Here is a 23,836-nt window from a genome sequence, read left to right as displayed (position 1 = left end):
CAAACCCCGCCCCCTTGGGGCCCTGCCTGTGTCTTATCGTGTCATTGAGTCACTGGCCTTGGAGCAGATGCGGGGGCAGCTTCCTCCTGCACAGCTGGTTGCGGCTTGGCCCGACAGTGCCTCCTGGACCAGCCTCCCTCCCTCTGCCCCGCAGGGCATGCTCCCTCTGTGCCTGGCCTTGTGCTGAGGGTTCACACGTATTCGTAAACCTGCCAAGTCCACGCAAGTCCCAGGAGGTGGAATTATTATTCCCATTTCATAGGTAGAACAACTGAGGCTCGGAGAGGTAAAGCAACTTGTCACACAGTTCTGAAAACTGAGATTCCTTGCAGGACCGGACATCTGCACATTCATAAACTCACCTATTCCTCGGACTTCCTTAGAAAAATTCTGCCCACAAGCCAAAGAGAACCAGCATCAAAAGCCCCCATCTGCAACTCCAGCTGAACCACTAAGTCTCACAGACTGGCTGGAGGTGTGGATTCTTTTGGAAAGCCCTGGCTGAGGCTGCCTGGAAGTCAGGGATAGAGGTCCCCGTCCCTGTTCAGCCATGACGGGCTGTCCACTTTCTCTGAACCCTAATTTTCTCATTGGTAAACTGAAAATAATACTCAGCCCTTCCTCCCAGGGCTTTGTGAGGATCGATGGCAATGAGGCATGGAATGCGTGGTGTGTGCCTCTGCGTGGTCCTGGCTCCTATATCTACCTGCCGCCTGGCACTGCCCTCCCCACCCCCAGCCATGCCTCCACTCTCTTCTGTACCCGGCAGATGGGATCAGTCCCACAGCTGTTCCTCAATCCCCCACTGCCTCCTCCCACCCAAGGAAGGGGGCACCACTTTCCTCCTCCCTTCCCTGGCTAGGGAGAGGAAAGGCAAAGCCAGATGTTCCACAAATGTTGCCAGTTGTTAGCAAAACAACAACCAACAGGTGGCTTCTTTGAGACCCCTGTCGGGTCCATTGCTTGAGGGCCTGAGAGCTCTGAGGGAGAGGTGGGGCTGTGGGGGAGTCGCCAGGAGCCTGAGGTTTGGGCAGGAAGGGAGGTGAAGCAGAGAGGCCTTCTGGGGTGGGATGTCAGTGGGAAGAGTTTGGGGAGGGGACAGTAGGTTAAGGGACAAGGGGGTGCAGAGGCAGGGAGGTAGGGCGGGGAGCTGAGAGTTTGGTGCAAGCGAGAGGAGCAGGGAGGAGTGAAGCTGGAGAATCTGGTGGGTCCAGAGGTGGCTGCCTGGGCAGGAGGCCTGCAGGGGTAGCACTAACCTATCCCTCCTTCCCCACCCTGCCCCAGGACCCGACTTCAGATGGAGAGAACTTTGGAACCCCCAAGGGGCTCCCAGGCCCTCCTGAGCTCCATCATGGAAAGAATCAAGCAGAAACTCTGGGGTCCTAAGCGCTGGGCAGCAGTTTAGACTCAATGGTCCCTTCCAAGCTGGAGAGTCTAGGAGGCCATAGCTGGCCCAAGACAGGTCAAGAGAGCACGTCACTCACATGGCAGAGGCCGAGAGCATGAGGGACTTGACTCTCCCACCAGGAGCCTGGCTGCAGTTGACCCCTCGGCAGCTATCATCCAACTGAGTGGCACCCCCTCCTGCTGGCATCCAACTGAGTGGCACTGCTGTGCCCTCTTGCCTCTCCACCCACCACAACCTATTTGCCAGCTGACCCCAACTGCTCCCAGCAGGGCCAAGACTGGGCAGCGGTACGGGAACAGGCTGTTTCTCACTTACTCCCTGGAATTGGCTGGCTTTGTCCTCCAGCAAAACTGTTCCTGGAAGGACAAGGATCTGGGGTCTGAGACTAAAGGCCCCCCTTCTCTGGCCTGGGCAAGTGGAGAATGTGACCTGTGACCCTGAATAATGAGATCGCTAACAGCAGCTCACGGTTATGAAGCACCTACCCCACGCCATGCACTGAACTAAACTTGTTGCATGCACGACCTCGCTTAGTCATTGCAACTCTGGGGTAAGTGCCAACAAGCACAATTTATAGATGAGAAAGCGGAGGGAAAGAGAGGGTACATGACTTCTTCAAAGGTTTGCAGCCATTAGTAAATGGTGGAGCCAGAGACTGAGCCCCAGAGCCTGACTCCAAGGCCCTTCAGCTCTACAGTGAAGAGTGCTGCTTCCCTTCCCTCCCCTCAGTCTTCCCATCTGTGGGATGGGGAGGAGCTGGTTGGAATGACATCACAGCTCTGTGATCCCACGTTGACCGCCTGGAATTGCCAGAGACCAGAGAGCACTGCTCCTTCCTCTCCTGTGAAAGAAGATGGGAACCAGCCCAAACGACACTGTACAGATGAGGCAACTGAGGCCTAAGCGGGCAGAGAATGTACCCAAGGTCCTCCAGGGAGCCCAGGCAGGGCCCAGGGCAGGGGGACCCAGATGCCTTTCTAGTCTGCCCTCCAGCTGCTCTGCACAGCCAAAGCCGCTCGGAGGCCAAGGGAAGCAGGGTGTGAGTAATGGAAACCAGGCAGTGGGGCCTTCCGAAATGGGAATTCCATCTGCCTAACTTTGTTCTCCTGGACTTTGGTTTCCATGGCAACTCTGGGAACCAGGAGGTTGGGAAGGTGGAAGAGAGAAGGCCTGGCCCTAAAATGAATCCCTAGAATATAAAGAACTGGAAAGGTGGGTCTCCTTGTGGACCCAGTGGCTCCTCCCAGCAGAAGATGTGAGAGAGGCCAGGTCAGGCAGGGAAGTCCTGGGCTCAGATCCAGTACTGCCTTTACCATTCTGGGGGAGTAGGGAGTAGTATTATAGTCTTCCCTGGGCCCCAGTTTTCCCAGCTGTCAGGTCCCCAAATCTCAGGCCTGGAAAAAACCTGGAAGGTGCCCTTGTTCAGAATTAGGAGCACGACTCTTCCCTGGGCCCTTCCAGCCTCAGTGAGACACTGAATCTCTACAGTGGGAAAGCTCTTCACAGTTTATAAAGCCCAATGACACTCATTGCCAGGTCCTGGAGAAAGACCCAGCGCCACTCCTGGAGGGGCTCACCCTCTGGTGCCAACATGTATCAAGCACCTACGGTATACCTGGCCCCAGGTTAGGACCTTTCTGCAGAACTGGCCCACTGGCTGTTCATCGCAGCACTGAGAAGACAATAGAATCATCCCCATTTTTGCAGGCTCAGGGATGGGCAGTGACTTGCCAAGGTTACAGAGCAAGTCAGTAGCAAAGACAAGACTCAAACCCAGGATTGCCTGATTCCAAAGCCTTTGGAGACAGAAAAACCCATGCCTGACTCAGTACGGGCTAGTCAAGGAGAGGCCACGGCTGCCGGGGAGCAGAGGGAAGGGGGTTCTCTGCTGACCTAGGCTACTGTTGTTGCACAGAAGATTCTTCCAAATGGGTTTCAAGGGTGAGCAAGCATTAGGGGTCCCGTTTGCAAGCGGGGCAGGAAAAGTCAGGTGTGGTCAGAGCGGCAGTCAGACAGCCCACCTCTTCCTCCTGATGAAGCCCTGCTCAGCATCTGCTCCACACCCAGGCCCTGGCCCTAGTCCCCTGTAACCCTGAAGAGGGCTCAGTCCAACTCCCTGAAGGCCTCCAGAGACCAACAATTCTGATCCTCTCACTGTGCAGAGGGGCCAACAGGGCTAGCCTTGCCCAGGGAGATAAGTAAGGGGAGGCAGGGAGGAGGGAGCTGTACAGCCCCATGTCGTCTGCAGCTCCAAGTCTGCAGGACGCCAGGCAGGGAACAAGATCCAAGGAGACGGGGCCCAGCTCCTCCTGCATCAACTCCATCTAGCTTAATCTAAGACAGCCCTGCTGAGCCAGACCCCACCCTGGGCCATGTCCTGGCCCCTGGGAGGTTGTATATGTGGGGTCAGCTTTGGCATCAGCTTGGCCTGGACTCTGGGCCTCTTCTGCCCACTTCTAGGCAAGTGGCCCAGGTCCTCCCTTGAAGGATGCCCTGGGCCTTTCCTAAATTTGCATCTTCTGTTAGGTAGGAGGGGAAACAAAGGCACAGTGGGGAAAGCCTTACCCAGGGCCACAGAAAGACTCTGTGAGTCCTATCTCCTGTCTCCACAGCTGTTCCTTCTGTCCAGAGGCCTCCATAAGCCCACCACCACCCTTCCTGAGATTCTGGCCCCGTCCACCTTCACCAGCCATCCCTGCACCACGTGAAAGTTCTATTCAAACCTCAGGGTGTGGCGAGGCAGAGAAGTGAAGGAACTTGCTGAAAGACATGTGGCCAGCTGGCGACAAGCAAGGACTCCATCCTGTAGCCGGCAGAGCCCAGGCTTTGCAGACAGTCAGACTTGGGCTGAACCCCTGCCACCTGCTGGCTACGTGACCTTCCCTGTCTGTGCTTCCATCTCCTCATCTGTAAAATGGGGATAAGCCCTACCTCCCAGGCTTGGGAAGGAGATGCAGTGACCACTAGGATGAGTGGCACAGTGCCTGGCACAGAGGAAGGCGTGGGAGAGCAGCCCTCACCAGTGTATCAGTGTGTTGGGCTCCAGGATGGGGGCAGGTGATGGCAAGAGAGCAGTGGCTGAATCAACAGCCCAACGACCAACCTTCCCAGCCCCAGCCACCCTGGGAAGGCTCAAGACCAGGAACACACAAAAAGGGTCAAGAACAAGAAATAACACAGGCCTTTTATTTGCTCCAGAACTCGGCTACTGTGTGGTCTGAGGGTGCCATGCTTTCCCAAAGCCCCCGAGGGACACTCCACCCAGGGGGTGCCAGATCTCTGTGTGTAGCCAGACTGCAGTGTCCCCCCAGGCTGCCTTAGTCCAGAAGGCCAGCTGCCTGCCACTGGTGCCTGGGACGAGCATATCCCCTGAAGCTGGAGAATGGTGTCCACCTTTGTATGGCAGCTTCTCCCAAGGCATTGGCTAAAATATTGCACTTGTAAATCAGGAAAACTGATGAGGCAAGGATTTCCTATTACAGGACGACGTGCCAAGCATCCAACTACTATTTAAATAAATAAAACTCAAAGTGGGGGTCTGAGCTGCAAGCTCCAATGGCCCTCCAGGAGGGCCCGAGAGCCCAGGCCTGGACCTCCTGCCCCATCAGCCAGTTCTTTAAGGAACTTGGTCAACGCGAAGCCTCCGCGGTCTCCGCAGCAGGGAGCAGCAGCTCCAGATCTGGCTTGGCCAGGGCCCCTGACCTGCCAGGGTCTTGAGCCCCCTCGTACCGGGGCAGTGGGGACCCCACGGGGCCCATCCTTCTACTCCTCCAGTAGCCTGGGCCTCTCTTGGTCCAGGCCTCGCTTCCGTATGTCTATCCGTCTGTCCAGAGACACAGCCTCTGGGGGCTTGCTTGCCCCCTCCGTCACAGGGGGGAGGGAGGCAGGTGGGCAGGGGACCCAGCCCACCTGGTGTGAACGCTGAGCTCGACTCCAGTGGCCCCTAAAGCGGGGGACTCATCTTCTTCTGGTTAATAAGGTCCAGGTAGAGGTCAGAACGGAGAAAGCGAGGGTACGAGTCCTTTTCCATGAGCCCGAAGATGCGCTTCTGTGCCAGGTCGAAGCAGCCCCGCGTGACGCTCTGCAGGTTGTCCTTGGTGTGCTCCCGCGTGTAGGAGTCCAGGTTGACCTGGGGAGGCAGAGGGGGACATGGTCAGGGCTGCCTGCTGGGGACTGACCCTAGGGCCCATGTGCCTGGAAGGGACCCATCCAGCCTCTCACCTCCAAGCCCCTTTGCCCCACATCTTAAGGTTCATCAGAAGTAGAGACCCTCAGACCAGAGGATTCAAGTCCTGGCTCAGTCATTTCCTGTAGGGCTGGCAGCATTTATAAGGCTGAAAATACCACCCTGAGGGTTAGGCTTCCTGGGTTTAAATCCTAGCAGTGCCACACCTGGGTGTGTGACTTTAAGCAAATTACTTAAGTGCGGTGAGCTTCAGTTGTCTTATCTACCAGCTAGGAATAATAGTACATTCCTCAAAGCGTGAAAACCAAGCAAGATCATCCATATAATGTGCTTTGCACATAGTGCCTGGCACATAGTAGACACTCAATAGATGGGAGCAATTATGATTTGTCTCTCTAAGACTGTCTCCTTTCTTTTTTTTTTTTTTTTTCAAGACAGGGTCTCGCTCTGTCACTCAGGCTGGAGTGCAGTGGTGCGATCTCGGCTCACTGCAACCTCCGCCTCCCAGGTTCAAGCGATTATCCTGCCTCAGCCTCCCGAGTAGCTGGGACCACAGGCGCCCATCACCACACCTGCTAATTTTGTAATTTTAGTAGAGACGGGGTTTTGCCCTGTTGGCCAGGCTGGTCTCGAACTCCTGACCTCAAGTGATCCACCTGCCTCGGCTTCCCAAAGTGCTGGGATTACAGGCATGAGCCACTGTGCCCAGCCTGTCTCTTCGTTTCACAGGTTGTTGTGTGGATTAAACATGAGAACGCATACATAAAGGGCTCAGCACATGCCTGGCATGCGGCAGTGCCTTGGTGGTGGCCATTTTTATTACTAACTGGGATTCTGTTCTTCCCCTGATCCTAGCTTGCATCTTCCCTGCTGGGTACCTGGGCTCATGGAGTCATTCTGGCCTCTCCCCTTCCTGTGCTGCTGGCTGCCACCTTGCAGCTGAAGGGCCACTGGGCCCTGGGGATTGGAGGAGCTGAGGGTCTGCCCTGAGGTCCTACCTCCTTGCATGCCTGGATCGCGATGTATTCAGCAAAGATCTTCTTGGCCTTGGATGCCATCTTGGACTGTGACTTGACCTTCTTGAAGTCCTCACAAGCCAACCAGAACTCCAGATTCTCCTCGCTGAACTCAGTGCGAAGGAAGGCTTGGAACACTGCTAACCCATCTGTGAGGAGAACAGATCCTGGGGTAAGAGGCAAAGTCAGCCTCTCCTGCCCTTAAGATGCCCCAGCTTACCCCTACAGGACTTTGAAGATGGGCGTGCTGGGAGCTGAGTACAATGCCCGTCCCCGACAGCCAGGAGCCCTGGGATGTGGCCCCAGCCCTGCCACTGCCTCTTTCAGGGTCTCAGCGGGTTCTCCCCCTCTCTATGCCTCAGTGTCTTCATCTGTGAAATGGGGACTATCGATTCTGTCTCCCAGAGCCCTGGGAGGAGCCGATGGGACCCTGCCCATGAGATGGCAGGCACATTTGGCGCCGTGAAAGCCCTCAGTACGTAGAAATGTTTCTTCTTATTCTGGGAATATGGATCTGAGCACACAGGTCCCACGGGCCTCTGGCAGACAGTGCCAGCTCACATGGACGGGGAGGGGCTGGCAGAAGCTGGCTCCAAGGCCAGACCAAGGGCCTCAGCTTGGGCTCAGCCCCTCCGCAACAGCAAGGACACCCTGACGGCCGAGGAGAGGGAAGGCGGCCTCTCTAGCACCAGCTACACAGGGTCTGAATGGGGGTGAAGGGGAGAGGGAGAGAGGGCACAGGGAGTGGGCAGGCAGGCCCAACTTACATTTGTGAACCAGCAGCTTCTCCAAGGACTCGCCCCACTTGAGGGCTTCCTCTGAGGTGGGCCTGAGGGGTGAGGGAGGAAACACAGTGAGGGCACTGAGAGGCTTGGGAACCTTGGGGGAGGCTGGGCCAGGCGGCCTTTGTTTACTGCCCTGGGCCCAGGCTGCAGCTGAGCCCAGCTGGGGCGCCCAGGAAGGAGGCCCACCCTCTTTCCCGGGGCCAGGGTCCTTTCCAGCCCCCATCTCCACCCCACCTAGCCTTCCCCCTAGGGCAGCCGCTCCCTGTGAGGGTAGCTGCTTGCCAGGTACCCAGCTCCCTCTGTGAAAGCCTCTGTCTCCCCAGAGCTGGATCAAGCCGGCAAGCCCCTTCCCCTCAACCCTACCACTCAGTCCTACTCCCCGGGGAGCCAGTGAGTTCCTCAAAGGGTCCCAGGGTGCCAGGGAGGACCTACTTGAATGACTTCATCATTTTGTCTGCCTTGCCCGCGGGAGGGGCTCCAGGGGACTCATTCCGCCGTCTGAAGATCCCCAGCTTGTTCTTCATGTCCTTGGCTCTGGGGACAGAAGCAGAAAAGAGCGTTGCTCAGCCTGGCCCACTCGCCCCTGCAAATCCAGAGTCGGGAGAGCTGGGTCGAGGGCACCTACTCCTTCATCGTGTGTCGCCTCTGCAGGTTCCCGTTGCGAGTGAGGTACATGCCTCGGAGCATCTCTGTAGGGCCCCCCACCTTGGGGCCGCAGATTGGTCTGCAGGAGGCACCACTCTGGCTCCTGTCCCCCACCCCGCGTCCTGGGCAGCAGGCAGCAACGGTGCAGGCTGCAGCCACACACGCTCGCTGGAATCCTGGCCTGATGACTGGACTCCCAGGCACAAGCCTGGGCTGGGACTCAGACAGGAGGAGCCAGGAAATGGGAGGGACCAGGAGGGGGAGCGGAAAAAAAAATTCCTTCTGGCCAACCCTGAGAGGGAGCCGTGAAAGGGGCATGTGTCTGCAAGGGACAGCCTCTGGGGCCGCCCCGGCAGGAAGCCAGTCCCAGCTATTTGTGACTGGCCTCCTCGTTACCATGGCAACAGGGAGACAGTGGTGGGGGGTGGGGGACAAGTCAGCAAATTGCTGAGAGGGAAGGAGGGAGCCAGGGGAGGCACTGCCCACCGGGGTGGCAGGACTGGCTATTTTTAGCCAAGAACCATTTTTAGCCTTGCCGGTCCCCAAGGAGGCAGCAGAATTCAGCGCTGGGTGAAACTGCTGGCAAGAAAGGAGTTAAATGCCTCTTGCTCATGTTCGCCCCTCTTTTCCCTAGACCCCCTGTAAAGGGCACCTCCCAGAGAATGGCTCCTGCCAGCCGGCCTCTCAGCCTCAGTCACCTGCATTGGCGACATCCAGTCATGAATATACAGCAGGACCCCAACATCTTAGTAGTTTTAAGCCTGAATAACTTCAGAAGTACAAGTCCTATAAACTTACAAAAACACCATTTTAAAGTTTAATTATTTAATGTTGTGTGCATGGTTTTGTGATTTTCGAATAATAAATGTTTCACTTTAAGTTTTGGTCTCCATCCTCCCAAAGATGGAAAATGCTGACTCAAACCAAAAATGAAAATGAAAAATTGATTATTCAAAAATCACATAACTAAAGACGTGCAAAAGAAATTTAAATAATTAAACTTTCAAGGGGGTTTAGTAAGTTTGAAGCATTTATACTTCTGATGCTATTCAAGCTTAAAATGGCACTAAGACCTAGACACCCTGTCTAATGAAGGAGAGTCCTCCAGGGGAGGCTGAGCCCAGGCTCTGGAGCTAGTCTTGGGTTCAAATCCCAGCTCCAGCAGTTACCAGCTGTGTGCCCTTTGACACGTTTCCTGACCTCTCAAGTTTCCTATCAAGGTTTTTTCTCTGTCAAGCTGTTTCCTGTCAAACAGAAGCCAGCAGGCCAGGTCTCCAGGTCCCAACCCCACCACTTTCTTGCCATGTAACTTAGCCTCTTTGCACAGTAGTTTATTCATTTGTAAAATAAGGGTAAGGTCAATAAGAAAGAACGGAACGGAAAATAAAAGTAGTGGTAAAGATTAAATTAGATTACATATGAAATACGCACAGAACAGTGCCTGGCATAATAAACATTAATGGTTATTCTTATTATTACCGTAGATGTTCTAAGACTCTTCGTCTAAGCTTTTAAGAGTATGACCTTCAGAGGCCAGGCATGGTGGCTCATGTCTGTAATCCCAGCACTTTGGGAGGCCGAGGCGGGAAGATCACTTGAGGCCAGGAGTTTGAAAACAGCCTGGCCAACATGGCAAAACCCCCATCTCTACTAAAAGTACAAAAAAAATTTGCTGGGTGTGATGGCACACACCTGTAATCGCAGCTACTTGGGAGGCTGAGGGACAAGAACTGCTTGAACTTGGGAGGTGGAGGTTGCAGCAAGCCAAGATCGCACTCCAGCCTGGGTGACAGAAGGAGACTCTGTCTCCAAAAAAAAAAATGTGTGGGCTTCAGGCAATTCAAAAGGCAGCACCTACATTGAAAGGAGGCTAGACAGGGCTGCTCCAGCACCCGGGATGCCTGCCCTCTGCGCCACACACTGCTTCCCCACACCTCCCACTTCCAGCACCACATTCAACAGTCCTGGCACCCCCTGGATCCTCTCTCATCCTACAAAAGGTTAAGTGAAGATGGTTGGTGCAAGGGACTGTTTTGGTTTATGCATTTCACCTTGCTAAGAAAGTGCAATTGGCTGTGGAGTAAGAGAAGCCAACAGTTGCTGCAGAAAGCTGGAGAGGTCAAGGCAGCTGGGGTGAGGAAGGCTTTCTAGGGTAGTGGACCCCACCCAAGGTCAAGGCCAGAGAAGAGGGTTGCAGGAGGCTCCTCCCCATAGCCCAATTCCTGCCTAGTGGTGGGTGCTACAGGACCTGGTGGGGAGGGGCTTCCTCTGGAGGTGTCACTGTGCATGCACCCCACTGCCTCCTCCCTATACCTCCCCCGAGTCTCCAGGGTCTTAGGCCTGGGGGTAGAAGGAGACCTGAGAACCCACACACACATCTTTTTCATTGACACCTCTAACAAACACCCTATAGTATAAGAAGGCCTGAGTGTGGCCAGAAAGGCTTGGCGAGTGCGGGATTCGGCAGCTGGGCCAGCAGCGCCCCCTCCCGGCAATGCCTGAGACTATTAGCATTCAGGAGCTCAGGAAGAGAAAGAGGAGCCGATGACTGTCAGTTCCACCCCTTCTCAGGTCACTTTTGGGCCCAGAGGGAGCAAAGGAGTTGTTGAAGTCACTCGGTCCCTGCTTGGCTCAGAAGCTGGGCTAAAGCCAGGGCAACCGGGCTGGTTGCCTCTGGTTCACTGTGGCTTCCGGGTACTGAATCAGCACTTTGCCTCACTTGGAGAGAATGCTCAGGACCCAGGTGACCCCACTTTGGGGTCACTGCAAAGTTCCAAGATCCAGTTTTTCCTTGGTGTCTGTCTGGGGTTGTGGGCGGGACCAGGCACAACCTCTTCTCCCCACCTGGACCCCTAGAGGAGAGACAAGCCCTGGGGCAAGGGAGGAAGAGGAGCGCAGAAGCCAGGGATCTTCCCAACGTACAGGTTTTTGCTCTTTCTCTTCCGGGAGGCTTCATCATCATCCCCAACGGTGTCAGCCCCGCTCATCTGCGGAGAGAAGACAGACACGATGCAGTCTGGGCGCCCAGGAACTCCTGCCTAAGTAAAGAGAGGCTCAGAGACCCAACATTCCCTGCCACCAGCCCCTTCCATCCCCAAAGCCCCCACCCCCGGCACACAGGTGAGGGAGGGAAACCCCACTGCTGGGAACAGCCTGGCCATGAAGTGGAATCGGCCTGGCAGACTCTCCGGCCACAGGGATCTCCTCCTGGGACAGTCAGGTCCCCAGCTCACTGGGGAGAAGCCAGACGGCTGGCACTCAGGACAGAGGCTTCATTGCAGGCAGTGAGCAGGTGAGAGGGCAGGGCTTCTGCTGTGTCACTAGGCCAATCCCTGCCCCTCTCTAAGCCTCTATTCCTTAATTTCTAAAATCAGGATCATAATGATTAAGTCAGGATTCTGAAGTTCAAAGGAGACCTGAGATGGTCAGCAGTGTATAAAATAAATCATTACACAGGCCTGAGTGCACCTCTCTTGCCTTATAGCTTTCCATGGCTCCCTAGGTGCCCTCGGGATAACATTCAAACTCCATAACATGACCGGATCTACCATCTTAGGATCAGGGCAGAAAGTTCCATTCAGTTATTCCTTCAGTTATCTCTCCAGCCTGGCCCCTACTTCAGCAACCTCCTCAACTCTGCCTTCCAACCAACAGAAGGTCTTCATCTCCATGTGCAATTCCTTCCTCGGGGGATGCTTTTGTGAGTCTCCCACCTGCATGGATGGATGGATAGATGGATGGATGGATGGATATGTGGATAGGTGGATGGATAGATGAGTGGATGGATGGATGGATGAATATATGGGTGGGTGGGTGGATAGATGGATGGATGGGTGGATGGATGGATGAGTGGATGGATGGAAGAGTGGATGAGTGGATGGATGGAAGAGTGGATGAGTGGATGGATATATTAATGCATGGGTGAATAGATGGATGGGTGGGTGGGTGGGTGGATGGTAGATGAATGCATGGGTGAATAGATGGATGGGTGGGTGGGTGGGTGGATGGATGAAGGAGTGGATGAGTGGATGGATGGATGAATTACACCTTCATTTAGCTCATACTATAGGCCAGACCCTGGATGGGGCATAATTCAGATACTATCTCATTAAACCTCACAATAAACCTATGAAGTAAATAGAGGCTCAGAGAATTTAAGTCACTTCCCCAAGGAGACCCAGCATGTAAGTGACAGAGCTGGAATCTGCCTCAATTCAAGGCCTGTGTTTCTCCACCAGAGGATGCTGCTACTCAAAAATGCAAGGTCAGAACACATTTTAATGTTTCCCGTGAAAGACTCGGGAAGTGCTGCCTCCTTCCTGAGAATGCTGCCCCACCAGAGTTGTAAACACACATGTGTGTACGTGCACACAGAGGCACACACCATATGGTATGTGATTTCAGAGCAAGGGTTTGGAACCAGACCTGGATATAAATCCTGCTTTCACCAACTTTGGGTAAGTTTCCTAGCCTCTCGGCTTCCATTTTTTAGCTATGGCTTAGGCATAGTGACAGCCACTTCACAGGGCTGATGGAAGGTTCACCAGGATAAACTCTGGACCCCAAGGCCCAGTCCTGGCACCCACGCTAACCTCAGTAACCAGTGGTCATTGCCCAGTGAGTGTTACCACTGTCACCATTCAGGGCACCCTTCAGTGCACATACAGGCTGCACTCATGCTGGCCTGGCAAGGCCATGCCCAAGGCCCCCACCCGTGGGAAAGAGCCCTCGGGCCCTGGGCTTCCTCCCATTCTAACCTCAGCTTCCGTACTTTATCGGCTCCACACAATGGGCCTGGGGACCACTCCCACCCAGCCGCCATCCCCAGCCTCTGCGCTGCTGGGAAATGGGCTCTTCCTTCCACTGCGGGGAGGAGAGTGTCTTCGGCAGGGACTGACCCAAGCCCAGCAGCCTGGCAGAGGGGCTGGGCAGCTCTGGCCCTAGGAGTCAGCCCCCTGGGCTGCTGGGGAAACCCCAGCACCAAGAAGAGCCTGTGAGCCAAGGAGAAATTGAGGTGAAAAAATCGGGTTCTGATTCCCAGCCCTAGGGACTCACCATAGCTGCAGGGAGGCTTTGGCCTCTGACCTTGGAGGTGGCCAGAGTGGCTCCTCAGACTCTTCCCTCCCCTCCCACAGCTGCATCAAGGACTGCCCAGGGCCTAGCCTGCAAAGGCCCTCCAAAGGGATTCTCCTTTCCATCTTCTCCCCACTGTCTCACTATGTGACCTTGTCCAGCTGAAAAGCAGATGGAGGTGAGTCCAGGACCATGCAACCCTTCCTTCACTCCAGGCAGAATCCCTGGGCCCTGCCCAGCCTCATCCAGCCACCTCCAGGGACTAGGAGCTCACCACCTCTTAGAACAATAATTATAATTCTTACTGTAATTATAACTGTAATTATAGTAATGATTAAGAGTGTAGATTTTTAATTGCCTGGATTTGAAGCTTAGCTCAATCCTTTATTAGCTCATTGACCTTAGCTCAGTTACATCCCTCTCTGTGCCTCAGTTTCCTTATTTGTAAAATGCGAGTAATAACCGGACTTCCCTCAAAGGGCTGTGGTGAGGATTATGTAAGTTAACACGGGGACGTGCTCAGCACAGCGCCCAACACACAGCAGTGAGCAAGTACTCCCAGCTAGCATGGGTTTTGCCATTATTTATTGAGCGTTCACTACATGTCAGGTGCTGGGCCAAAGTGTTTTAACATACTTTATCTCATTTAATCTTGGCAACGATTCTAAGAGCTAGTTACTGATATTTCCCCTCAGTGTGCAGCTGAGGAAACAGATGCCCAGGGCAGTTTGATAACTGGCCTGGGCTCTCTGAACTAACAAGTAGCAGAGAACTGTGGTCTGGGTCCAGAGCCCACTAGTGACTGAGCGCTCGTCTGTGAGCAGGGCTCAGCTGGTTTCCCTATTGGTCCTGGTCGGACTTCTGGGGCTCCCTGGCCATCCATGGCTGCCCTCTCTGATCCAGCCCAGCCTGGCAGGCCCCATGGAACCACGTGGAAACAGTGGATTTAAACTCTATACTTACTTGTTTACACATCCGAAATAATTCTTTAGGCTTTTTAAAAATAGGAGGCTTGAAGGTATTATCGTCTTGGAGCTGGAAGGCATTTTTGGGGTCCTCTCGTCTGATCTCTGACCTACGTGGGAGCTTAGTGAAACAGGGCTGGCACCCTCTGTGGACCACCTCTGCCCAGGTCAGTCCCCTGCAGGGGAGGAAGGAAGCACGGCCAGGGAAGGGCTGCAGCCTGTGGTCTCCTCACTGTCAAAGAATAGCCCATGACCCTCTGTGCTGAGCCAGATAGGCTGGACTAGAATTCAATGGCAGCATCCTGGACCCAAACACAATTATTCTCCGGGGCTTCCTTGACTCCCCAGGAAGAAGGCCTGTGATCTGCTCTGCAGGGCCTCCAGGGAGCAGCCAGGAAGGCAGGGGTCTGGCGGCAGGGGGCACCATGAGACCACTCAATTCAGCACAGGGCGCCACACCCAGGGGATGGCCAGCTGGAGAACCATGGCGGGGAGTGGGGGGAGGGGGCTCTCCCTCTCTGGACTCAGTCAGCCCATCTGTGAGATCACCATGGTCGAGCAGACCATCTCTGAGGTCTGCCTGTTCTGACATTCCTACTCACAGTAGAAATTGCTCAGCACATAAGAGGGCAGGATAACAGGGGTGTGGACCGGAGACAACGTCGAGACTGAATGTCACCCTGTGGCAGGCAGCATGTACTCTGGGCAGCCTCAGCTTATCCGCACAGCAGCACAAATGACCAGCCCAAGCTTTCTATGTACTGCGCCCTGGAACCCTTGGGACAACTCCCGGGGGACTCCGTGTTCCATTAATAAGAGAAAACCAAAGCTCAGAGAAAGAAGCAAGTTGGCCAAGGTCTCAGAGCCAGGGAGGAGGAGGCAGAGCTGAGACTTGAACCTGGGTCTGTCTGACTCCACAGCCTGAACACTTCACCCCTCCCCTCTTCACCTCTTGCCTGGCATTGCCTAGGAATAGTGGCCCATCAGCATCAGGGGACCCTCCCAGAAGAGCCAGGCCAAAGCCAGGAAGATAGAAGTCATGGGGGAACCCGCCGCTGTCCCTCTGCCAGTCCCCCACCCCCGGCCCCTCATCAGCATGAGGTCGCAGAGTCTAGGGCAGAGCCACAGAGGACTGACTAGACAATGGTGAGGCCTTGTCCAGTGCCATCATCACTTGCTGCTGTGTGGCTGGGGACAAAATATCTCTCACTAGCCTCAGCCTCCCACTGTAAGACAAGTGCCTGTCCACCTTGCAGCAGTGTCAGGAAGGTGAGAAATGGGGTCTGGTGGTACTTTGAATGGCGGCACAGCCAGTACTACCCTGGTTACAGCTCTTCTCCCCCTCCCCCTCCACATAACATGATTACCATTTATGCAGCACCCACCAGGTGCTGAGCACCAGGTACTGCCCTAAATGTTTTACCTGTGTTAAGCTATTTAATTTTCCCAGCAACCCTAGGAAGGACGCATTATTACCGTACCCATTTCACCAAGGAGGAAACCGTGGCTCACAGAGGAGCAGGGACTTGCCCAAGGCCCAGTACCAGTAAGAGATGGAGCTAGACCACAGTGTTTGTCCCATCCGGGGCTTCATCTCCTCTTGACAAGTTTCCTACTGAAGCTACTGGTGGAAGAGGGCAGGATGTGAATGGCAAAGGGCTCAGGAACTGGTGTGTGGAAGCCACACGGAAGGGTGGCCACCACCAGGCTGGGGGCAGCCTCTGATGTCTCTGCCAGCTCAGCCACTCAAACCCAAGAAAGGAAGTGACCGGCTAAAAGTTGGTGGGACAGGGGAGGGTGCCAGTGGGAACCTTGGGCACCCAAAGGAGGAAGCTGAGGCAAGAGAGAGCTGGTCCAGGCCTGCTAGACTCCCAGGCAGGAGTATGTGTCCCAAAATAGGAGCCAAGGTCAACTGAGCTGGGGAATTAGATAAATGCATACGCATGAATGTGTGTGAATTTATCTGTATATAAATAGTTTTATTGGAGCAAGTGTGGTGAGGGGAATAGAACTGGGAAGGGTGTAGTGGGGGAATCAGGATTGGGAAGCCCAAGGCAGGTGGGCCTCAACCGCCCTCCAAAGAGGAGTGGCCAGGTCTGATCTGAGTGAGCCTGAGGCCTTGCCTTGGAAGGACAGCGTTCCGGACTCTCTCCTGTAGAAACCATCAAGAAATGGCCTAAGATGGTGATATTCAAACTTTGGCAAGATCATGATCCCTCGGGGCATGTTTAAAATACGGGGTCTGGGCACCACCCCTAGAGATTCTGATTCCAGAGTTCTGGGTATGGGGACTAGGAATCACATATTAATTACCTCCCCTTGGTGATTCCGGAGCACACCACAGTGTGAGAACCACACACGCTTACAGATGAGGAAACTGAGATTTAGTTCCAAGGCCAAAGTTCAAGACCCTTTTCTGGAGGGCCCCAGCCTGCCCTGTGAGAATGACTAGCTTTCAGCAGAAGGCATCTCCCCAGAAGGCAAGTCTGCCTTCTTGCTAGTGGCTAAGAAGCTAAGCAGGCTTCTGAGGACATGTCCCAACTTGGTGAGGAAGTATGCTGGAATCCATTAATGATGTCTGCCATGGGTTGGAGGGAGGAATAGCAGCACCTGTGCCAGGCATCTGCCCTTTAGGAATGCTCTGCTCTAGCCAAAGAATGCCTGCCTCTACCTCTCTGTTTATTCTAATCCTGTTCATCCTTCAAGGCCAAGCTGAGAGGTATCTTCCTCCAGAAGCTTTCCCTGATGGCTTTAGGCCCTGGGGTCTGTCCTCCTGAAGTTCTAGATCTCTGAGTCAGTTGTGCTCCATGGGCACTGACCACCCCTACTCACCTAGCCTCACACCAACACCTTGCACTGGCTGTTGCATTTCAAGACAAGGAGTGGGGCCCAGCATTCCCTGAGGGCCGCCTCTCAAGCGGCTAGTGTTATCAGGCACCAGCCTCTTCCATTCATCCTCAACCATTCTGGGATGTGAGTGTTATTAACCCCTACTTTTCAGAGAAGAAAACTATGGCTCAGAGGAGTTGAGTGACTCAACCAAAGCCACATAGTAAGAAACAGAGCCCAGACCCAAACTAGCTGGTAGGCTTCAAGATCATGGCGCAATCTGTTCACTGTTAGGCCACTTTCAAGGCTCACACAGGTAACTTATTTCTCTCAGGTTGAGACCAGCCTCACACACTTCTGTGGCTCCTGCCGTGTTGCAGAGCGCAGGGCCTGGTACACAGCAGGAAATCCATAAATACTTATTCATCTACATATAAATATTCACGAGAGGCAAACTGTGTGGTGGTTGGTTAAGAGCACTGGCCCTGGAACCAGATTCTAATTCTAGTTCAGACACTGATACACTGTGTAACCTGGAGCAAGTTAGATAACCTCTCTTTGCCTCGGTTTCCTCTGCTGTAAAATGGGCACAAAAATACTATCTACTTCAAAGGGCTGTTGTGAGAGTTGATGAGTTAATGTAAACTGTTTAGGATAATGTGGACACGGAATAAATGTGTGTTGTCATTGTGACCGGCTGATGGATTTCTAGTCTGGCTAGGCTGTAACTCTATTTCTCCAGCTACTATCTCAGATCTTTTAAATCCAAATACGCAATGGCCTGGGCTAAGCTACACCTGCTCTGCTTTCTGTGGGGACCAGTGGAGCTATAAGAACACAGCATCTGGAATCCTAAAGTCATGGGTTTAAGTCCATGCTCTGCCTTCTTGGTCCCACTGGGCCTCAGTTTTATCTTCTGTCCAACAGGTGGAAAGTTCACTGGGAGGCTGCCAGGATAGTGGGGGTGGAACATGGTGACTTCTCATTCCCTGCAGCCCCTGGGCCAGCCCTCCCCACATTGCATGTATCCTTCTCCCTCCCCCTTTAGCTTTCTCACCTTCCTGTGTCCTGTGAAGAAGAGGGAAAGGTGGTGCATGGAGCCACCATTGCGGCCCAGCTCTTTCTTGAGGGTGCTGGGCGAAGGCATGCCCCAGGTGGAGGTGGCGCCCTCACCGTCTGAGCAGTGCAAGGTGGTGTCGGAGGCAAAGCAGGGCCCTCGGGGCTCCTGCAGCAGGCTGCCCTCGCTGTGCGTCCGGCGCCGCAGCGAGTTCTGCACACGCAGTGAGAGGCCACCCTCAGCCCCCTGGCCCGTCTCGATCATGCTGCTGCGCTTGGCCTCACTGCGCTCTCCGTAGTTGTCATCGCTGGTGTCCTCATCCTCATCCTCCTCCCCTTCCTCCCCCTCCTCCACCTCCTCGGCCTCTTCTGCATCCTCCTCATCTCCCGAGCAGCCCTGCTCTGCCCCTGCCTTCTGGCTGTAGGTGCTATCCAGCCGGACCTCAGGGATCACGAAGGCTGGCCTGGGGGCCGCAGGTGGGTCCCCAGTAGCTGCTAGTAGGTCCCCGGAGCTCATGGTGTCCTCAGTAAGGGCCTTGGCTGGCAGGGAGACCTGGCTAGGAGGCAGATCTTGACAGGGTGGAAGGTCCTGGGTGGGGGATTCCTGGATGGCAGGGAGGTCTTTGGTGAGTAGAGGGTCCTGGTGAGGCAGGGATTCTTGACCAGCAGGTAGGTCCTGGCAGGGTGAGAGGTCTTGGGCTGGAGGGGGTTCCTGGCATGGTGGCACATCCTTGCTGGGCGGAGCATCTGGGCCTGGAGGGGATCCTTCAGAGGTAGCTGAGTCTTTCCTGGACAGTGGTTCTTGGCTGGGAGCGGGTTCCTGCCCAGAAGGGGAGTCCTTGTTGGGTGGAAGGTCTTGTCCTGGAGGAAGCTCCTGGCCAGGAGAGGGCTCCTTGCTGGGTGGGGAATCCTCGGCACCAGGCCCCTTCCCTTCCTCCAAGGCCATCTCCCTCTTCTCATCTGCCTCCGTCTCAAACATCTGGGAAACAAAAAGAAAACAAAAACAGTTCAGAAGAGGAGGCTCCAAGATGCCAGACACCATGCATGAGCTGACACGAAATCAGGCAGTGGCCTGAACCCCGGGCCCCCAGTCTGAAAGCTGAGGTGCCAGATGGAACCCCCAAAGCCCCTTTGACTTAGCTGTGTAACAGTTCTCACCCTGTCTTCTTGCTTGAACTTTCTGCTCCATCAAAAACACAGCTGGTCATTTATAGGAGAAGAGGGAGAGATAACCACTGTCTATCCAGCTCCTGCTTTGGCAGGTGCCAGGCCAGCTTGACCCCACTCTCTTATGTGTCCTTCCCGACAACCCTATAAAAGAAGCATCACTGTCCCCATTTTACAGAAAAGGAAACAGGGTCAAAGTTGCCTCTGGGGATAAAGGAGAACCAGGCAGTCTCTGCTTATGGACCAGAACCAAGCCAGGGCAGTCACTGAACCCAGCCCAGGGTGTCTTCTACCTGAACTCAAGTTTAAAAAATCCTAATGAGTCATTCAAACAAGAATGTGCTCTGAATGCTTAAGTATCTTTTTGAAACTATTAAACTGGAATGAAACCGGAACTTTAAAATATTGTCCACACCTGGACTCACCAGATGTCGCAGACACACGGAACCTCCCTGAAGAATCACCCACCCAGGGATTTTTAAACTGCTTGGAGGAAGCTCAGGGATTCCTCAAAAAACACAGCATCTCCTGCCTCACACACAACCCTCGGGATCCTAGGGGGTTTTGCTGAGTTTCGACAGTAGATTTCATGTGCAAAGAGAAAAACATTTCTCTTAATGAAAGTCTGAATAGCAGCTATGTCACCAGAAGATTGGGGACCCGAGAAAGTCAGGAGTGTCCATGGTGCCACAACCACACAGGGAGGCAGTTCTCAAGTCTGGGGTGGGCCCCTCCCAGTCAAGGACCAGGAATGCCGGAGCTGGAACTATTTATTTAGAGCCCAGGTTCTGTCTTCAAGAAGCCATAGCTGCTGAGAACTAATGAAAGGGAAAGACCTCACCCATACTCGGGAACTGAACAGATGCTTGGGAATGTGTGCACCTGCGGGCACACGCGCACACTGGCAGAAAACTTCAGGGGTAAGTACCCCCAGAACATGGGTTAAGAGCTCTCATTGTAGAAATCATTAATGTCCATTTGATGGATGAGAAAACTGAGCCCAAAGGCCGATGACTTACCCACTATTGTACAGCTGCCCTGACACCCAAAAGGCCATGCTCGAAGCTGAGAAGTCTTTGAAGCCCTGGGGAGTCTGTAATGGTGAAGCCCCACAGCTGGGAGTCAGTGTTCAGCCATGGCTTGGGGCAGCTGCAGGCTGCTGCACACATGTGTCGGGGGTCACGCTGGCATCTGGGAGCACAGATGTGAGCGGATGTGAAAGCTCGGCACGGGTAAGAGCCACAGCCTGGGAGTGTGAAAGTGAAAGTGGAGCCCTGCAGAGCGGAGAAGGTGGCTGGGCAAGGGAGGGGAGGCCTTGGAGGACTCTAGCGTGATCTGGCCAAGGTCGGGAAGGGCACGCCTTAGGCTATGGCTCACAGGCCAAAGACAGGTGCCTGCTGATGCTGTGGCCTTCTTGCCCTGGAAATCCTGCCTGCAGCTCAGAGGTGACTCCACACAAGGGCCCTCTCAGACCTCATAGCCTCAGACTCTGAAACAACAGCGATCTGAAATCCCCACTGCATAGACAGAAAGGCTGAGGCCCAGAGAGGAGCAAGGGGCAACCTAGAATCACACAGAGGTGTCAGGTAGAGCCAGTCACCAACCTTTAGGCCTCAAGGTGTCCGCCTATGAAATGGGATAACCAGCATGCCTGAGTAACAGATCAGGAGCGTATGCTGCAAAAGCTGGAAAGCTCCTACAGAAGATGGTGGTGTTGGAGTTAGTGCTTTCAAAAGCATTGATCTAGAGGGAAATTCTGAAGTTAAGGACCTCAACCAGCGGCACGTGTTTCCCACATACCCCAAATTTTGCCAAACACCAGACTCAGTGTTGGCAATTGTAATGTCAGGGCCTCCAGTCCAGAATTCTCATCTGGAAACTAAGGGCTGTGCTTCAGTCCTATCAGGCTGTTCCCAGGTGGACAGAAAGACCCTCCATTGGGTAGACAGGAAGGCTGAGGGCCCAGTCTGGACAGTGACTTAGTGACTTGCCCAAAGCCACCCTGCACAAATCAGGGGCTAGGCTGGGGCCAGAGCCCAGGCCTTCTGGCCCTGTTCTTCTCAAGCCCACTTCTGATCTCTGTCCCCATGAACAAACCAGTCCCCAGCCCATCGCCCCACCCACCAGGGAGCATTCTCCATCAGGAGAAACAAACTGCCCTGCAGCCAGCTCCCTGGGGCCCCTCAGTCCTATCACCCTACCACATGGCCAGACCTCCCCCCGACCCACCCCCTGGCCCAGCCACCTGCCTCTGATAGTCCTTGGGGAAAGACGGAAGGAAGCAGCAACCGGGTGCCCTCAGGGCCTGGCACGGAGTGGCACTGAGTGGGGAGCAGGCCGCATTTCCCCTTTCCTGGGTGGTGAGGGTGGGGCCCAGGCCTGTCCCAGTGGTGACTGTCAGTCGGAGCCCGCCCACCCCTTGGGGAAAGTGCAGCAACAAACCCAAAACCAGAAATGCAAGTCAGCCTGCCTCTGCCAACCCTGTTCTAAATCGAGGCCAAACCAAACAAAGCCAGGAGGGGAAGTGCCGCTCAGGCAGGGGTACTGCCCCCAGAGGGCACCTACCCAGAGAGATCAGCCGAGAAACTAACCAAGACGGAAGGGCTCTCAGAGGGCCCAGTGGTTATGTGCTCAGATAACCGAGCCAGGCTGATTTTGATCCCAATGGGGCCACTTTTTAGCTGTGCAACTCTGGCCAAGCCTCTCAACACCTCAGAGCCTCCGTTTCCTCATCTGGAATTGAGCCCAGTGATATCACACTGGACTCACAGGACTATTTGAGTCTCCTCACAGTGCCTGGCCCTAGAAAAGCTTTTGATACAATGGGAGCTATCAGTGGTCTTATTTTAGAGATAAGAAACCTGGGGTCCCAGAGGGTAAAGGAATTACCTAAGAATGAGAGGCTGATGCAGGATTAGAACTCATATCTCCTGCCCAGGGTCTCTCCCTGTTTCCTTGGAGCCTTACACACAAGTGTTTGGGGACCTCAGAGGGCTGTAGAAGGAGGAGGAACAGCCTGGAGTGCTGCCTGAGGCCCCTCACCTGGGTGCATCCCACATCAGCAGATGCTGGCGAACAGGGCCCAGAGCTCATGGTTCTTTCTGTGCTCCCAGGCAGGCCTGTATGAGCAGGGACTGCGTGCAGGTTTGGTAAGGCCCCTGTTCTTGGGAGAGCTGGGGTGGGAAGTGGTTTGACAGGAGCTCCGGAGCAATTATAGGAAACCCGAGAAACCCAGGGGTGGGAGGGTGGCAAGTGTAGGAGAAAATTAGGGCAGGAGGGGAGGCAAAGATGAGGGGGAGGTTGCAGAACACATGGTGGGCATGGGATTTGCCCTGTGAGCAACGAAATGCCACAGGCAGAGCTGTGCTGTGTCAAAGCTGCTCTGGGGAATGTGGGCAGGATGTGTGGATGGCAGGGAGGACTGGGGCACGCATACATTCATGCATTCTCCAAGCACTGAGGTAGGTACTAGGAGGACGGCAGGGAACAAGTCAGACACAATCTCTGCCCTCAGTTAAGCAGAAAAAACAGAGGTTAGACAACTAGTCTGAAGGAGCATGGGGACTGCTCTGATAGAGGAAGTACAGGCAGCTGGGGACCCAGTGAGACAGCTGTTGCAACAGCTGAAGTAACAAGAATCCAGCCAGGGCGCCCCAGGAAGACCAGCTTGCTCACCCAGGGCCTTGGGTCCACAGTGCTGGAAGCCACTGCCCCGCCCTCCCGAGGTGGGGGTCTGTGTCTTTCCCATCCATCACTTCTTTGGCTTGGCTGGACCAGGTTAATTCTGCCCATGTCTCATTTGCTGTAAGCACACAGGAAATGAACCAGGCCCTCTAAATGGAGCCACTGTTTAGGACCTAATCAAATCCTCTCCCAAATCCAATCCAGAGCTCGGAATAGGCTAAGGAGGGATGGCAGCTATGACACCCAGAGTTCACACTCATACCAGCTTTGGCTCCTGGGCCCCAGAAGCCCACCGGATGTTGGGTTGGGGGTAGTGGTGGGCTGCTGGAAGTGACTTGTCCAACATCACACAGCTACTCACTGAGCAGCCAGGTTTGCTGACCCAGGGACAACCTGCAGCTCTCACTCCGATGATTCATCACAGCCACCACGGATGCCGGGCTCTGCATCTGCCCTTGAAAACCACTTCCTGCACTAGGGGGTGTAAAGTGGGGTTTGCCTCTGTCTCAGGGTGGCCCTTAACAGCCAGGATTTTACTGACAGAGCACTGGACATGCAGCCAGAAGACCTGGACTGGAATCTTCACTCCATCATTTGCTAGCTGTGTGATCCCAAGCTACCCCACTCCAAGCTTGGTTTTCTCTGCCATGAAAAGGGGTGAGGATGCCTGCTGCTTCCTGTGCCAGAGACCTAAGGGGACCAAGTCTGAGAAAGGGCAGCAAGGCGCTCTGTGAACTGTAAAGTCCTTTGAGAAAGGGAGAGGCGGTTAGAATTCCTGCCCTGCCTTGGACCCCCAGGCTTTCAAGATGGGCTGTTCCTTCAAGCTTGGCATGCTCTGGCTCCCTAAGCCTCAGGTCCCTGATTCAGTGCTAGCTTCCAGGAACCTTGATGGCTCAGCTAACACTTAGCTCTCCTGGCTCAGCGTCAGCCCAGCCCCTCCAGGGCTGGCCTCTTGACCACCCAGAGGCTGGCACCCCCCCCCCAAGTGCTTCCTCCACCACCAGCTCAGAGACCCTCCAGGC

The 23,836-nt window shown here is 54.5% G+C and overlaps 1 protein-coding gene across 15 annotated transcripts in view; it reads right to left on the bottom strand.

The window, feature by feature from the left end:
- Positions 1-4,574: 4,574 nt before the first annotated feature.
- RGS3 (regulator of G protein signaling 3) overlaps positions 4,575-23,836 on the bottom strand; it is a 152,929-nt gene continuing 133,667 nt past the window's right edge. For 7 of the 15 annotated variants that reach the window (XM_063696667.1, XM_063696668.1, XM_063696669.1 and 4 more), the window contains 6 exons: positions 17,965-18,942; positions 10,963-11,078; positions 7,828-7,929; positions 7,378-7,439; positions 6,593-6,759; positions 4,575-5,537 (listed from right to left, as the gene is read on the bottom strand). In XM_063696667.1, the coding sequence (XP_063552737.1) occupies positions 5,352-5,537; positions 6,593-6,759; positions 7,378-7,439; positions 7,828-7,929; positions 10,963-11,078; positions 17,965-18,942 (1,611 nt within the window). In that variant the 3' untranslated portion in view covers positions 4,575-5,351. Of the gene's footprint in view, positions 5,538-6,592; positions 6,760-7,377; positions 7,440-7,827; positions 7,930-8,020; positions 10,452-10,962; positions 11,079-17,964; positions 18,943-20,149; positions 20,323-23,836 lie in introns of those variants that run through there. The other 8 variants (XM_031014559.3, XM_019033924.4, XM_004048484.5 and 5 more) reach the window with 3 other exon arrangements.

This window comes from Gorilla gorilla, chromosome 13, assembly GCF_029281585.2.
Source record: "Gorilla gorilla gorilla isolate KB3781 chromosome 13, NHGRI_mGorGor1-v2.1_pri, whole genome shotgun sequence".
Taxonomy (NCBI): Eukaryota; Metazoa; Chordata; class Mammalia; order Primates; family Hominidae; genus Gorilla; species Gorilla gorilla.
This window is presented reverse-complemented; position numbering and strand designations above follow the sequence as displayed.